At 39.9% G+C, this 16,736-nt stretch overlaps 1 protein-coding gene across 6 annotated transcripts in view; it reads left to right on the top strand.

Moving 5' to 3' along the window:
- The window catches only part of RASGEF1B (RasGEF domain family member 1B), a 648,732-nt gene that overhangs the window by 159,137 nt on the left and 472,859 nt on the right, over positions 1-16,736 (top strand). Inside the window, exon 3 of one of the 6 annotated variants that reach the window (XM_042984294.1) lies at positions 5,020-5,113. The exons of 4 other annotated variants lie outside the window; for them this stretch is intronic. In XM_042984294.1, the coding sequence (XP_042840228.1) occupies positions 5,020-5,113 (94 nt within the window). Of the gene's footprint in view, positions 1-5,019; positions 5,114-16,736 lie in introns of those variants that run through there. One more of the 6 variants, XM_042984296.1, reaches the window with a different exon arrangement.

Consider the following 16,736-nt stretch of genomic DNA (forward strand, 5'->3'; position numbering starts at 1 on the left):
AGAATAATGAATGGAGATGTTTGAGGTGGAGAGTTCAGCGACTGCCATCACCAGGGGGATGGTTGTGGTGTTCTGTCATGTGGTGTTCCTCTAGATTGTCTCAGTTCTGAGCTTTGATGATGTTCCAGAATAATGGCTTTGAACAAACATTCAATTTAGTGACTTTTCACGTGGTTCTACTTTGTTTAGATGATATAAGTCTAGATATTTGGATTTACCTCGACTTATTGAATAGACCTGGGAAACAGCTTCAATGTCACCTAGAATTACCTCCTTATGACTTTATAAATGAGGAAACTAAGACCCAGAGAGGCAAAGTGACTTGTCCAATATCACAGAGGTGGCTAGTGTGGAGGACTGCATGCAATAAACTGAGGAGAGTAAGAGGGCAGAGTTGACTTTCAACAGGGAAAATTTTCTATAGAAGTTGATTGTTGAGTTTTAATGGAGGTGAAAGTTCTAGTAGGTCTATGGAAAGAGAAGGATTGCTATGGAAAGAGAAGGACCAACAAAAATTTTAACTATCTAGCTGCTGGATAATAATGGCAGATAGTAGCCAGGGGGTTATTGTAGCTATGGACCCATAAGATCTTTAGACATAGCACTCACTCATACACCTTCAACTCCACACCTTAATCCTGAACCAGTGCAGAAAATAGAAACTCATTCTGAAAGGACATGGTGTAGGCAGAATACTAAGATGGCCCCCAAGATTCCCAACCCCCCTTTATATACTCTTTATAATCTCCTCTCCCTTGAGTATGGACAGGTCTGTGAATGTGATGGAATTCACTCCTATGATTAGGTTACATTACATGACAAAGATGAAAGAATTTTGCAGATGTAACCTCAAATCAGCTGATTTTGAGTGAGTCCGAGGGATATTATCCTGGATAGTCCTGACTTACTCAGTGAGAGTTATTCAGAAGATGCAGAGAGTCACAGTAACAGAGATTGTCCTGCTGGCTTTGAAGTAAGCCTCTGTGCTGTGAGAGACCAACATGGCTAGAACTTGGGACAGCTCCTTTAGGAGCTGAGAGCGACCTCTGGCTGCAGCCAGCAAGAAAACAGGGACTTTAGTCCTATAATTCAAGGAAGTGAATTTTGCTCACCACCTGAATGAGCTTGGAAGAAGACCCCAAGCTCCTGATAAAACCACAAGCCCAGCTGACACCCCAAGACCTGATGAGAACCCAGTTAGGCTCTGCCTAGACTTGTAACATAAACTATGAGGTAATAAATTTTTGTTAAAAAAAATTCCCTATCTAGGTAGGTGCCACTTTCCTGGAGTGTCTCCAAGTCCAGGAGCATAAATTCAGGCAAGAACAGCCCCTTGGGAGATACATTATTTACTCTTGGATGTCAGGACTGATGTGTTTTTTCATAGTATAACCTATTAATTATACAGGCCAGTAGCAGCAGATTTTCAGAGAATTGACTCATAATTTTGTGAACCATTCTGCAGAGAAATAGTTTTCTTGGGAGTCACATCCAGCTTTGTAAGAAGCCTTACTTTAGAGAAGATAATATTCCTGGAAACCTACCAGAATAGGTCTTACCCTCCTGGATATAGGATTTCTTTATTTTAAGCAAAATCTTTGCTTGCTTGAAGAAATGAATCTTTCTGATATATGAGGGAGCACACTGGTGTTTTTCTTTTCTGTTGCTTTATTATCTAAGAGTACCTTTTAATTCTTTCTTGTACTGATAAAACAGAAAATACTGAAAAGCGTTCATTTCTATTTGGCACAAGACTTCCTGGGAGAGGAGGACTTAGACCTTTGAATGGGACTGGCCTCTTTCATCCCATGAGATGGTGCTTTGTTGCATGGGACTCTCTTCATTACCTGCATTTCTCGTGGTTACCCTGCTGCTTGGCTTCCATTCTACAGTTTGGGGTTCATCTGTTCTGAGAGGAAAAAGTAAGGTTGGAAAAATTCTTGCTCAGGAAGAACCACTTGGTGGCATTTACATATACACTTCTAGTATGCAAATTCTTTATTTCAACTCTCAATCATGGCGGAACGCTTGTCAAGAAAAGATTGTTCTAGTAATCTTCAGCTGTATCCTCCAGATCATTCTAGATTTTGTGGCTTTTCAATCCAAATCAAAATGGCTGACAAAATTCTACTTTGTGGTTAGCACAGAAGGGGGCTTTAAGGAATCATGTCCATGATCAAGGAAGCCCTAAAATGTGGTGCTATTGGTTTCTACAACTCGGAGTGTCCAGGTTCCCCTGAGAGCAGCGACCAGTGAGGGGCAAAGGGAGAAGTGAGAACATTGCCTCTGAGGAAGCACGCCAGATTAGTTCAACGGCCTTTGAAATTCAGAAATAAATCTCTGACTGGGAATCCTTATAAAGTGACTCGGGAAAGTGGAAAGAATACTGGACTAGGATTCCATTCTTTGCTGTTAATAACTGATTGGGTAACCTTGGCCAATTCATAGAACTGTTCTAAGCCTCAACATCATTAGGTATAAGAATGGGTCTTTCTGTTCAATTTCTTTGTCCTCAAAGAGCAGAAACTAGCTGTCACCACCTTAAGCAGAAGAGGATTGTTTGGAAGGTGCTGGGCTGCTCATGGAACATGCAAAGGCTTGAGACCCAGGCTGGAAAAGGACAGGAACAGAACAGGTGTGACTGAAGTCTGTGGAGCAGGAGTGCCTGCCACAGTAGTGAACGTGGTCAGCCTTGGTGGGTTCTTACTCCCCTTTCTACAGTAAATACTTGTCTCTGCTAAGTAGCTACCCAGCTGGGGCTAAGTTTCCCAGCCCTTCTTGCATATAGGTGTGGCCATGTAACCATTTCTAACTAATAGAACCTGAATGGAAATGATGTATGTTACTTCCTGGCCATAGCGTTTCAGAAGCAGGGATGCTCCCTCCATGTTTCTTTCCTCCTCTGCTGGCTGATGCAGATGACTACACCTGGGCATGGTGGTATCAAAGGATGAGCCACTGGGAGGAGTTTCAGGAACATCCACCTTGTATTCTTACCTGGGTAGAAATAAAATTTTATTATGCTTGAATTTTTGTACATATATAGATCTATTTGTTACATCAACCAGCATTATCTTATAGGAAATAGGTTCCTTTGGCTAATCTCTGATCTTATTATTCTATGTTTGTCATATCTTCAAAACCCATTGTCTGTCTGAACTTATAGTGGAAAGAGAAGACCAGTCTACATTTCCTGTACTTATCATACCTATAAGAGGACACAAATATATGATTAAAAAATTGACACCCTAAAGATTTATAAATCATCTTCCTAACTTCTTCTACCCCAATTTCCACCCTTTGAGAGACAGTATGGCATAGTGGTTAAGTGTGTAGACTATGGAGCCAGAATGTTTGGATGTAAATATTGCTTCTGTTGCTTACTATTTCTGTGAACTTAGGCAAGTTACTTAACCTTTTTGTGTCTCTGTCTCTGAATCTGAAAAATAGGGATAATAATACTACCTACCTCAGAGGGTTATGAGAATTCAATGAATTACAGTAATCCTCTTTTATATATACATCCTAAGATCCCTACTAGATGCCCGAAATTGCAGAGACTACTAAGTCCTATATATGCTATATTTTTTCCTATATGTACAAATTTAATTTATAAATTTGGCACAATAAGAGATCAGCACTAATAACCAATAATAAAATAGAACAGTTATAACAATGTAGTGTAATAAAAGTTATGTGAATATGGTCTCTCTCCCTGTCTTTCTCTCAAAATATCTTATTGCACTGTACTTACCCCTCTTCTTGTGATGATGTGAGATGATAAAATAACTATGTGATGAGATGAAGTGAGGCGAATGATGTAGATACTGTGACATAGCATTAAGCTACTATTGACCTTCTGATGGTAAGTCAAAAGGAGGATCATCTGCTTTCAGACCATGGTAGACTGTGGGTAACTGAAATTGCAGGTAAGGGAGCAGGGGGGACTACTATGGTACAGCTAAGCACTTAGAGTATTTTCTGGCTTGTAGTAGGCACACAATAAATGTCATTTCTTATAATTTTCAGGACTTATTGTTGTGGTTTAGCCTAGGACTCCCAAGAACCTTTGCATTTGTGTTTAGTTCTTTCATGTTAACATCAGGAGAATCCAGGCAGCTTTTACATAAATGGATGATGCCACTGTTAATGGGACAGAGATAAATCTAACACTCAATGAAATGACTGCAAGCACTTAGTGACCTTGTGCATTAGAAATCTAAAAACATGATGATGATAGCTTTATACTTTATAGTGCTTACTATGTGTCAGGCATTGTTTTAACTTCACATATATTAGCTCATTTAATCATCACAGTGACCCTGTGAGGTAGGTATGATCATCTCCCCTATTTTACAGATGGGAAAGTTGAGGCACAGCAAGGTTAAATTGCTCACTGCAGGTCACACAACTAGTAAGTGGCAGAGTTGTTGCTTCAAATCCTGTTAGTCTGGCTGCAGAAGCCATGTGTGGGTCCTGCTCATATTTATCACCTAGTCAAGGGTTTTTAGCACTTCACTCTTTTGTGAAGTCTTTCCAGGTCTGTTCAGGGGGGTTGTTCACTGTTTTTTATGCCAGCCACCATAATATCTTGGACTGTTTTGGTTGCAGTGGGAACCATGCTGTGTTGTAGTTATTTGTTCATGCTTCTGTGAGACCCTTGTGCATGTTGACTAGACTAGTACTTCTCAAACTTCAAAGTGCCAATGAATTGCCAGGGGCTCTTGTTAAAATGCAGATTCCAATACAGTAGGTGTGGTAGTTAATTTTATGTGTCAACTTGACTGGGCCATTGGATGCACGGATATGTGGTCAAGCACTATTTGTGGGTGTGTTTGTGAGGGTGTGATTAACATTTAAATCGGTAGACTGTGTGTAACAGAATGCCCTCCCTAGTGCAGGTGGGCCTCATCCAATCAGTTGAAGGCCTAAATAGAATGAAAAGGCTGACCCTTCCCTAAGCAAGAGAGAATTCTTCCTGCCTAACTGCCTTTAAACTTGGCCTCCTCCTGCCTTTAGACTGGAACTGAAACATCAGCTCTTCTTGGACCTCGAAACTGCCACCCTTGGACTAGAACTAAACCATTGGCTCTCCAGTTTGCCAGCTCATGCTGTAGGTATTGGAACTTGTCAATGTCCATAATTGTGTAAGCCAATTCCTTAAAATAAGTTCCTGTGTGTGTGTGTGTGTGTGTGTGTGTGTGTGTGTGTATCTATATCCATAGCCCCTTTATCTTTATCTCCTATTGTATCTGTTTATCTGAAGAGCCCTAACTAAGACAGTAGGTCTGGGGCGGGACCTGAGATTCTGCATTTCTAACAAGTTTCTAGATAATGCTGATGCTCCCAGGCAGTGGACCACGTTTTGAGAAGCAAAGACAAGACTGTCACGCTCACCTTTCTATCCTGGGTCTCTAATACGGAGTAGGCACCCAGAACATTTCTTTTGACTATTTTGAATTAAGTTTTCTTACCAGGTGAAAGATTCTCTAAAAGGAAATTCAAGGAAATGGTGATAAGACATGATTTTGAAAGCTGAAATTTCAACTTCAATGTAGTACAAATTTGACCTAAATTAAGAGAAAAGAGAAAGGAAAATCAGAAAAATGACAAATTGTAAGAGCTAACATCTAGGAAATGGAAAGTAAGATTAATGAGACTGATTGGAACCAATGGAATCTATTAGTGGTTATGCATAGTAAAGATGAAATTAGTTTTAGCACTTGTGGTTTTAATAGCATAGATTTGAAACTACACACTGCCTGTGTATCTTAACATTATGTAAAATTTAGTTCCGTGCATTCATGCACCAAAAGTCATTATAATCATCTGCAAGGATGATAATGTATCATGAAGTTTGAGCCTGATAACCCTGAGTAGTTTCATCGGTCATTATTTTCTGCTGTGGACATGGTGTAGCCCATTGGTGGTGTTTCCCTCTTGGAACTTTGCTCCTGAAGTTTGGTGACAATATAGTCAGCTCAACAATTCAGAGTTTGATTTTTGTATGGTGAGTGTTGACAACATGTTTCATCATTGACTTTGTTTTTTCCTAGTAACTAAGGTATATCTACCAGATTCGTGAACCTGTGACTCCTTGGGTTAAAATAACCTCCGGAGGCACATACAAAAGAGAAGTGCTAAAACAACAGCAAAGGGAGACAGTAGGGGTAAGATATACAAATAGACATATACATACAGTCTAAGATGCTGTTGATTTATAAATATCACTAATGTATGCACAGGTAAAATTTAAAAAAATACACTAAAACATATTATGTTATAATAATGTGACATTATTAGATTTTAATATGCATACCAATATCAGAGGTGTCAACATGTGAAAAATGCATATTTTAGGATTTCTGAAATACACACATGTATACATGTGTGTATGTATGGATATATAAATAAATGTACATACTTATTTATACACTTAGATATATAGGCAATATTAAAAGGTATGCCTCTAATATGTTGAAGACCAAACTCTAAACGGGAGGCTACAGATACTCTATGTAGAATGTACAGAAAATATGTTTCCTCTGAGCTAGAATATGAGACCACTAGTGATACTTTTAAGCCCGTTTGTTCGTTCATTCATTCATTCATTTAAAGTAGGACCCATGCCCAATGTGGGGCTTGAACTCACAACCGTGAGATCAAGAATTGCATGTTCTACCAATTGAGCCAGCCAAGTGCCCCTTAAGCTTATTTTAAATGTTGGGAATGATTGAAATAGAGTCCCTCTGTAATGTTCCTAGGGCTTAAGCTATTGCAAGCTTTAAAAATAATGCTTATTTTGCCCTGTGAAATTAAGGATCTCTAGTTAGTAAAGAGAATTATAATTCAAATAAAAGCTATTTGGTTATTCATATGAAATATATACTCTATGATATGTCTTCATGCTATCTTGAATTTTTTTCCCCAGACATTTTAGTACAGATCTGCTGCTTTTTAAAATCTTATTTGATCTGAGGTCTTGCTCTGATTGACCCTGTTAATCAAACCAAATTGCCAAGGCTTTCACTGGTGTGACCTTGGTTAAAATTGCAGGGCAAGTTCAGAATTGCTTCATACATACAGAACTCCCAAAAGTTCAATAATGATCTTTAGGGTATGTGGACTTTGTGACAAGTGGAATGGACTTTATGTGAGAAACAATTAAAATTGCATCAATACTCACTAATGTCTTGCATCGAGGGATCAGAATTGTGAAAAAGCTATGAACCCCAGGAGCATGATGGATATTGTAGGGCAACCACAGTTGTCATGGAAAAGCTAATGATCATTATTTTTCATGGATGAACCTTTCATACTGCCAATAAAGCCTTTCAAATGGGTGGACATGTGTCCCTCAGGGAACACATTTAGGCATTGCTAAAATCTGTTTTCTCTCTTCCCTCTCCCCAAAGTCCCTTTAAGAGATTGATTATTTAATCTTGAGCCTTGTTTTATTTCATGTTGATTTCTGTTGATATCTTACATTTGACTTAAGGCTAGCTTATTCACTGCTAAAGCAAGAGATAGAAGAGGATCATTAAGGAGCTACCAAGGTAGCAAGGCTACAGGTGTCAATAACTACAAAATCTCATTTCTTTTAGGACCACAGACATTCTGCAAAATATTATTATGTAAAGTGCATTTTTTTTTGTCTTGAAAAAAGAACCAACACTATTTCAATAATGATAGAGATGGGAGCTAACGGTGCTTGCAGTTAACAGTAATTGAGTGTCTCCTGTGAGCAGGGCACTGGCAACAATCCTATAAGGTAGATTCTGTTACTAGACTGGTTATACAGATGCAGACACTGAAGCACAGAGGTGTTTGATAACTTTTCTGAGTATCAGTCAAGGTCCTGGCAAGAAATACACTCAAACTGGGTAACTGGAGGAGAGTTTATTAAAAGGGTTATTTGCAAGAGTATTGGCAGGGTTTAGAGCAACCAACATAGAGTCAGCATTTCCACTCCTAGGACTGAGGGGATGGGGCCATGGAATAGTTCATGGATCCAAAGCTATATGAAGGGGGATTGCCTGAAAGGATCTGTGGATTTGGGGAGAGAGATGTTGTTAGGCTCAAAGACTCCGCAGGAAGGGAGCTGGAGAATAGATACCCAACCTCACTCTCCTTCTGCTCTTGGATATCCTGCTGGTGCCTTCCATTGGCTGAATCCCACTGGGAACCAGAGGGCAAAAAAGCCCAATGATACAGCCCCAGTGGCCTAGACTTCTGGGGCACAGAGTTGGAAGGACTATCATCTAATTTCAACACCAGGGCTCCTAACTATTGCCTCGTGACTTCAGGTTGCCTTTCAGAATGAATCTAAGATTTAAAAAAAATCCGTAGAAATGTCTTAGCAGCCCCAAACATCATTTACTCATTCTTTATTATTCACTTAAAATTTCATTAAACTCTCTAATATTACATAGTTCTGGAAGAACATCTTTCTTTCCCTGGATTGCATGAAGTTCAGATTTATCTTTGGCTCTCAATGACTATGTGTTTTGTTATTTCACTAACGCTGTGTGGAGTGTTCTTTTATTTTTGGAAACGATTCTCCAATAATTATTTTAGCTGAGAAGAGTAAGTTCTTATCTTAAAGTGATCTTTAAGCCAGGTAGATTTGGATGTATTTTGCAGTGTCAAGAAAGTATCTGTTTCTAAAAAAGACAAGAAAATTGCCTTTTAGTGTATGTGTCAAAAAGCCAAATTGTCTGGAGAAAATAATCCTCCTTGTGAACAGGCAGGTAAATGAATAAATGTTATCTATTTTTAAACTGAAATGTGGTTATTTCCATAGATACCTGATTCATAAGGATTAATTATATAGTTGTGTTTTCCAAAGCCATTTGAATTATATATAGCAATGGTATGATAAATTTCTAACTTCTTATTCAAATATTTCACATTTTTCTTTCTAAACTCATTGATGTGCAGTGCCTTAAATAAAAGTTAATAGATTCAGTTTTCCATTTTTATATTCACCTGCCACAAGATATATTTTGGAAATGTATTAGACTTTATCAGTTACAATGCTTTTTATTTTTCTATGGTTGAAAAAAGTATAATGAATACTTTTTATGTTAAGATGGGTTCATATTGTGATGGTGTTTTGACCAGAGCAAGGTATTCTTTGTAGGGAATAGGGAGCCTCAGGTTAATCAGGAGTCTACATCTGGTCGTGGGACATGTGGTAGTCACATTAAACTGGTGGCAGCCAGTTCAATGAATATTCTGCTTAATAGCAGTAATAACTAATAGTAATAACTAACTAGTAATAACTAGTTTCATAGTTGCACACGATTGCATAGGTATCTTCAGCCTGAACTAAAGGATAGATCACTTATATCTGGGAGTGTGATCAAACTGGATCTTTACCAGTGTTTGAGATGTCACAATTGTATATCAAGTATCAGGGAGTTGTTGTTTCTACCTCAGTAAATATCAAGTTTTCCTACTCTTTTTGCTCGATGATCATTTGTTAGAACATTTGATGGGACAGAATGCACAGCAGCACTTAAAACCCTGAAGACCACATATCTGAATACCTTGACACAAATACTAAGAGAAGGACTATGATCAGACTTTGTAGTCTGCTTCTCAACCACAAGTCCAGAATGCCCAGATTAAACCAAGAGATTAGATCCCATACCAAATATGAAGAGCCCACAGAACTGGGTGGGGTTATTATGCACATTACCTATTTTCTTTGTTTGCTTCCTGGATTTTTTTAGTGCTGTTAAAGATTCAAGAGAGGTCTGTGGCCATGTAAATACAAAATTCTTACTCTAGAATGGCACAAGTCCCTCTCCAGAGGCCAATATTATATTTCAGGTGGCTCTCTTCTGAACCACTCTGTCCAATTTGTTCTATACGCTTGGTACTATTGTTTAACTTTCCTGCAAATCTCTGAACCATGGCATCTAGGCTTCTTATTTTCATAGCTTCTTTTAAAGCATGATATGAAGACGGTTGAGAATAGAAGAAAGCAATCAAGCATAGGGGCACTTGTACCCCAATGTTTATAGCAGCACTCTCAACAATAGCCAAATTGTGGAAAGAGCCTAAATGTCCATCAACTGATGAATGGATAAAGAAATTGTGGTTGGGGCGCCTGGGTGGCTCAGTCGCTTGAGCGTCCGACTTCAGCTCAGGTCACGATCTCGCGGTCCGTGAGTTCGAGCCCCGCATCGGGCTCTGGGCTAATGGCTCAGAGCCTGGAGCCTGCTTCCGATTCTGTGTCTCCCTCTCTCTCTGCCCCTCCCCCGTTCTTGCTCTGTCTCTCTCTGTCTCAAAAATAAATAAATGTTAAAAAAAATAAATTGTGGTTTATATACACAATGGAGTACTACGTGGCAATGAGAAAGAATGAAATATGGCCCTTTGTAGCAACGTGGATGGAAATGGAGAGTGTGATGCTAAGTGAAATAAGCCATACAGAGAAAGACAGATACCATATATTTTCACTCTTATGTGGATCCTGAGAAACTTAACAGAAACCCATGGGGGAGGGGAAGGAAAAAAAAAAAAAAAAAAGAGGTTAGAGTGGGAGAGAGCCAAAGCATAAGAGACTCTTAAAAACTGAGAACAAACTGAGGGTTGATGGGGGGTGGGAGGGACGGGTGGGTGGGTGATGGGTATTGAGGAGGGCACCTTTTGGGATGAGCACTGGGTGTTGCATGGAAACCAATTTGACAATAAATTTCATATATTGAAAAAAAAAGTTAAAAAAAAAAAAGAAAGCAATCAAGAATTTCCCTGAGCAGTTATGATTTTAGTTCTTATATTAGGGCTCACTTTTTCTCCTTAGGCACAGTTTCTCCTAGAGCACAAACTGATGGGTCAGAATGGGCCTTGGGTGATGTTAGGGACAATCCTGAAAGCAAGCATTAGTTCATAAAAGTAAGATGTTCCTTTTGAGTTATGGGAAGTAGTCAGTAGGCTTTTCTTCCACAAATACAATACTAGTCTTTGGGGGCTGCACAATGATCTGATTTTGGCCAAGGTACTCCTAAAGAGTTACCAAATAGTATTGTAACATTTAAGTGCCACCCATAAGGTAGAGTTAAGCATCACACAGTGAAATTTGTAGTATCAAGGGAATTAGATAGGTCTGAAGCAAAATTAAAAAAAAAAAGCTAACATGTCATGTGTGTAAAATCTGTGAAAGGGAGACAGCTTCCAAATGCACACCAACTTAATAAACCACAACTATCTGTCTAAGCAGTGAATACATTCCCAGAAAATAAAATATTTTTTTCCCTTGAGAATTCATTTATGCTTTCAATTAATTTGGGGCTTTTTGAAATATGTCAGGCATTGCATATGTTGCAAAATAATTGTCTAAGACCTTGTTTTTCCTTTTTTATCATACTGGAAATAATTAGTATAGCCAGTGAACCCTACACCTAATGCAAGATCCCTCATGAGTATTTCTACTGCTTTGTGACTCTGATACTTGTTCCTTTCCCAATCCCCTTTGTGAACATCTGGTTGCCCAAGTAGTTCAGAATCCTGGAGAATACTTGTGTGGGTCTGCGCCCTGTGAAGCTGTATGGGTATTCATATACATGTTGCTCATTATTTGGGAAATGGAATTGATAGTAGGGGAGGTGTTAGAAGGTGGAGGAGGGACAGTAAAAGGACCGCCCCTCCCCCCGACTGAGAAGGCACTTTGAGACGAGTGAAGCAGCTGCTCCATACTGTTTACACAGTTTGTTCAGGGTAACTTACTGAGGGGCGGGGGGTGGATCGGCTGACAGTGATCTAGGTGCTATGCAGCTATTCTCTTCCCTGAAAAGTTCAGACCTTAATCCATAGCTTTTATAGAGTGAGGGACAATGTGGTGAAGTCAAGGGTATGTTCTTTCCTAAAGTGGCACCATCTTTGTGCCAGAGGGAAGAAACTGTGTTATCTCTACCAGTCACGCAAAGTGGTGCCATCCTTGTGCCAGAGGGAAGCTCAGAGCAACTTTTCCATTTCCCAGTTAGCGTATACATTAACCTCCAAGGGGCTTGGAGCACATAGCCCTGAGTAAGGTTATTGCGCAGACATGAACAAGATGGAGGGCCAAAGATGGAGTGGGTGTTATCAGCTCTCCTACATTCCACCCCTGGCATCCTATGGCTCGTATAATCTTTACATGCCATTCTTCTGCAGGGACCCTCGAGCCAGATATCGGGAGATGACTTGTATCCCTATGCCATGAGCAGCAATATAAACAGCAGCATGAGATTAACATACTTATAAAGCAAGCAGCAATGTGTAGAACTATGGTTTCTCATTGACCCGGTAAAGAGGTCCTTTCTGTAGACCCAGCAGTCAGAACGATTGTTAATTTCAGGGTAAGACGTGGCCTATGACCGGAAGATGTTTTCTGACACCACAGGAAGGGACATCAGCAATGTGAGGCTAGGGGCAATAAGAGATGTTTTACAGGCAATAAATATGACAAAGATGAGGGTGCCTGGGTGGTTCAGTTGGTTAAGCGTCCGACTTCGGTTCAGGTCATGATCTCATGGTTTGTGAGTTCGAGCCCCACGTCAGGCACTCTGCTGTCAGCATAGAGCCTGCATCAGATTCTCTCTCTCTGTGTCTCTCTCTGCCCCTCTTCTGCTCACACACACTCTCTCTCTCAAAAATAAACAAACATTAAAAAAGTAATAAACTGAATCTATTGATTACCCACCACACACAAAAAATGTGACAAATATTCATTTAGCAACAACACGGTAGTGGTTTGGTCCCCATGAGCTAATACCACCCCTGGCTGTTCACCATTCCTCATTCTTGGATGATGGGGGCAATGGCCACTCTAGCTACTTCTTGCTGAAAAGGGGCACAGATCAGGATTTGAGGAACGAAACTGCCTTGCATCCAACCGCAGTTATTCCCTAGTACCAAGCTGAGACCCCATCCTTCTAGTGCTGGTGTTTTTAGAACTCTAATGTATAGTCTTAACAGCTTATTCCACATTTCATAATGAGGGGAATTACATCAGTTCAGTTGAACAGTTGTCTCATTTCAGGAGGCGGTCTTGCAGGAGGGTGCTCAGAGTCGGGTCTATGGTGTACAAGCTATTAGGTAGAAAATTCAGGATCCTGCCTGGGTTTGTAGGTAAACAACATTCAAGGACAGTTAATCAGAACTAGAATCTAATACCCATAATAGTGTGTCACCAAAACAAATTTTTTTTTTCCTGTCTAAAGCCACTTTCATTTCCATCAAAAGTAGCCAAATTAAGACTAAGTTGGTTGTAAAACAAGTCCAATTTTAACAAGCTTGGCATAATTATTTACATAAGTGAAGCAAGAACAGTGACTGGCCATTTAGGCTTTTTTAAGTTTGCCTTGCTGGAACTTTTCATAACAAAGTTCAAATTGAGCTTTTAAGAGCCTTTGAAGGCTAGGTGCTAAGCCAAACACTTATCATCAGAGTCACTTAGAATACCTACAGATTTGGGTTACTTCCTCTCTTCTCAAGGTCCTCCAAATATCCTGAGGTTCCTGAGCCTGGCAGGAAGTGACCTTTGCTCCCCTGGTAAGCCTCCTGGGAACCCTGTAAGCAAGATACCAGGATGATTTTTTCCAAGGGGCTTCACTGGCCTCATAAAGTAAATCTTGGTTCCTTAAATCTGTCTTGTCATATCTGAGCCTATGTACATATGTCTCAAATGTAACATTCCAGTCAAAGCCTTGGTAATATAACCAGTGTTTTTAATGGTATCATGTTACAAGAAGAAGAGATTCTTATTGAACTTATGCAAATAACTATAACTGATTTCTCTTATGATGGAGTCTTTTGGTTTCATTTAAGTCAGCCACCGTAGCAGCTACTGTAGCAATGGGCTGATTAATCATAGGTGCAAGGATAGATACTTAAGTCCCATACCAGGCTGACTATGAGAAACGGTCTTTCATCCTCTGGTATCCCACAGCTGTAACACCCAAGCTGCTAAACTTTCTCAGTTCTTTTGTTTCCCCCACAGTTTTGGACAGGATATCTAGCAATTCCTTAGGCATTTTGGTGGCATCCTTACACTCAGACGCTGGTCCAAAATGCTCAAAAAACCTGGTCAAATCTCCCCACAGGGAGGTGGCTGACCAGCTGGGGATTTCCTCCATAGACAATGGGCTTCCCTCTACGGACAATGGGATTTCTCCTGAGGATGGTGAGCTTTCCCCTAACACGGTTCTTTTACCCATGCTTGTTTCATTTTTGGTCTCCTGGCTGGCTCACCAGTTGTTAGAAGGTGGAGGAGGGATAGTAAAGTATCCTCTAGATTAAGAAGGCACTTTAACACTGAAAAACAAAGCAAGCTACTCCATACTATTTACACAGAGTGTTATTCAGGGTAACTCACTGATGAGAGGGATCAGGCAGATAATGATCTAGGGACTATACAGCAGTGTCTCTGCAAAGTCTGGACTTTCAGCCTCAGCTTTTATAGATCTAGGGGCATTATGGTGATGTCAAAAGGTAGTTATCTGAAACGATGCCATCTGTGTGTTGGAGGGAAGCTCACAACAATCCTTCCTGCATTCTGGTTAGGGCATACACTAACCTCCAAGGGTCCTGGAACACATAGCCCTGAGGGAGGAGGTCATTGCATGGACACAAACAAGGTGGGGGGCCAAAGATGGAGTCAGTGTTGTCAGCACTCCTACAGGAGGGCAAAGAGAGATCAAGTGAAGAACATGGGAAGATCTAAGATGTTTTCACAATGCAGCATTGAATCGTAGAAAGGAAACTAAGGCCTTGGGACAGCAATTCTGTTTTTTAGGACATAGCTCACATAAAGCAGTCTTTGACCTACCTAAGAGTATTTGGCTATATTTTGATGTGGTCTTAGATGAAAGTATCTTGGGTTGAGTTATAGCTAGAGAACCTTGTGGACTTAAGAGTTGGCTGAAGGAATATCATGAGGACATATGAAGATTACCTCTTAGCCAACAGTGGTCATTTCTTGTCTACTTGCTCTGTGCCAGGAAATGTGCTAAGTGATTATGGCATTTTCTCCTTTAACCCTTATAACAATCCTATGAAATGGCTCTTAATAGTAGTCTTATTTTACAGATGAAGAAATTAAGGCTGAAAACTTAGAAGCTGAGCTTGGAAAGCTTAGGTAGCATGTTCAAGGATGTACAAACAGAAATACGGTAATGCTCATGTTTGAAGACAGGTTTCTCTGACTCAGTAAGGTATTTTAATACAATAACAATTTAAGCATGTAAGTAATTGCGGGAGAAGCCTCTATGAGACCTGAAAGTGAATGTCAGTAGTTTTGCGCGGTAGGGGTGCCTTGGTGGCTCATTCGGTTAAGTGTCCAACTCGTAATTTCAGCTCAGGTCATGATCTCATGGTTCTTGAGATCAAGCCCCACATTGGGATCTGTGCTGAGAGCATGGAACCTGCTTGGGATTCTCTCTCCGCCCCCCCCCCCCTTTCTTTTTGCCCCTTCCCTACTCATTCTCTCTCTTTCTCTCTCACTCTCAAAATGAACAAATAAACCCTAAAAAGTAATTTGGCATGTTCAATAGGGTCCCTAAGCTCCTAGCATGTTTGCAGTGGTGTTGGAGAAGTACCAAGTGGGTCTTCTGGGAAAGGGAGGTTTTAAATATATAATTGGGGAATTTTCATTTAGTGGCTAAAATTCCTCTGGGAGTCCTTTGAAGAGCTGATGTCTAAATGGAGAACAATGAAGGACAGTTGTGACCCCAAAGCCAAGTCAAAGTATTTTTAATCTAGGAAAAGTAGAATCCTCTCTTAGACCTTTGGAATAGATCAACAAGCAGAATTTGTAGGAAGTGAGAGACATTTATCAGTCCTCAGAAACTGCAGGTAGGTGGGAGTGGAGGTCTCCTGATACTGAGGCTTATGGTTGGAGAAACCCAAATTGAAGTTTTTTAAGTGTAGGTCGCAGAGCAGGGTTTGTATTTCAGACCATAAGGAATCTATTATACTTTGGGGGTCTCCCAGCCCTTCTTCTGAAGTATATAGGGATGACTCTGACTTAGGGAAAGACCCTCTTGTGAAGAACATGGGGTTGTTGTTACTAGAAACTTTGGGAGTCTACACTTCCTGTATATTTCTATCATCTTGAGAGTTAGGAGGGGAAATCAAAGCAATGGGAGTGCTACCAGTCATAGCATTTCATGTCATCTGTCATTTTAAGGAAACATAGGTTTTATCATTTGGGATTCATCTTATATTCTCCAACTAATTAAACAGGAAAATTAGAAGATCAGTATCTACATTCCAAAGAATCCTGTAATTTAAAGAAAAAATTCACAGTACAATTTTTTTACATAGAGTTACTCCCTGGGCATTAAAGTACACATTTATACGGCATTAATTAATTCAAAATGATTAGGGAGAAAGGAACATAGATGTGAAGAGTTCGGAGCCACTATCAATTGGAGATCAGTCAGAAATAAAGATACATATCTCTAAGGCAAAATATGAGTCAAGAGGAAAGCTGGATTTTATTTACAGACATTCTATTCACTGGCATAGCTTCTTAAGCATACTTGTGCTGGTTTTGTATAATGCTGTTGCTGACCACCTCTATTCATCTTGGTGTTTCTATATGGCTGATTCCACAAACTGTTGTCAAGAATAGGAAGTCAGCTTTCAGTGACCATACTATAAGGATCCCTTTCTTGAATAGAAAGGCTTGCCCCTAAGATAGTCATAGATCAGTTATATTTTTTTATAATTTCAAATCAGCATTC

The sequence above is a fragment of the Panthera tigris genome, chromosome B1 (genome assembly GCF_018350195.1).
Source record: "Panthera tigris isolate Pti1 chromosome B1, P.tigris_Pti1_mat1.1, whole genome shotgun sequence".
Taxonomy (NCBI): Eukaryota; Metazoa; Chordata; class Mammalia; order Carnivora; family Felidae; genus Panthera; species Panthera tigris.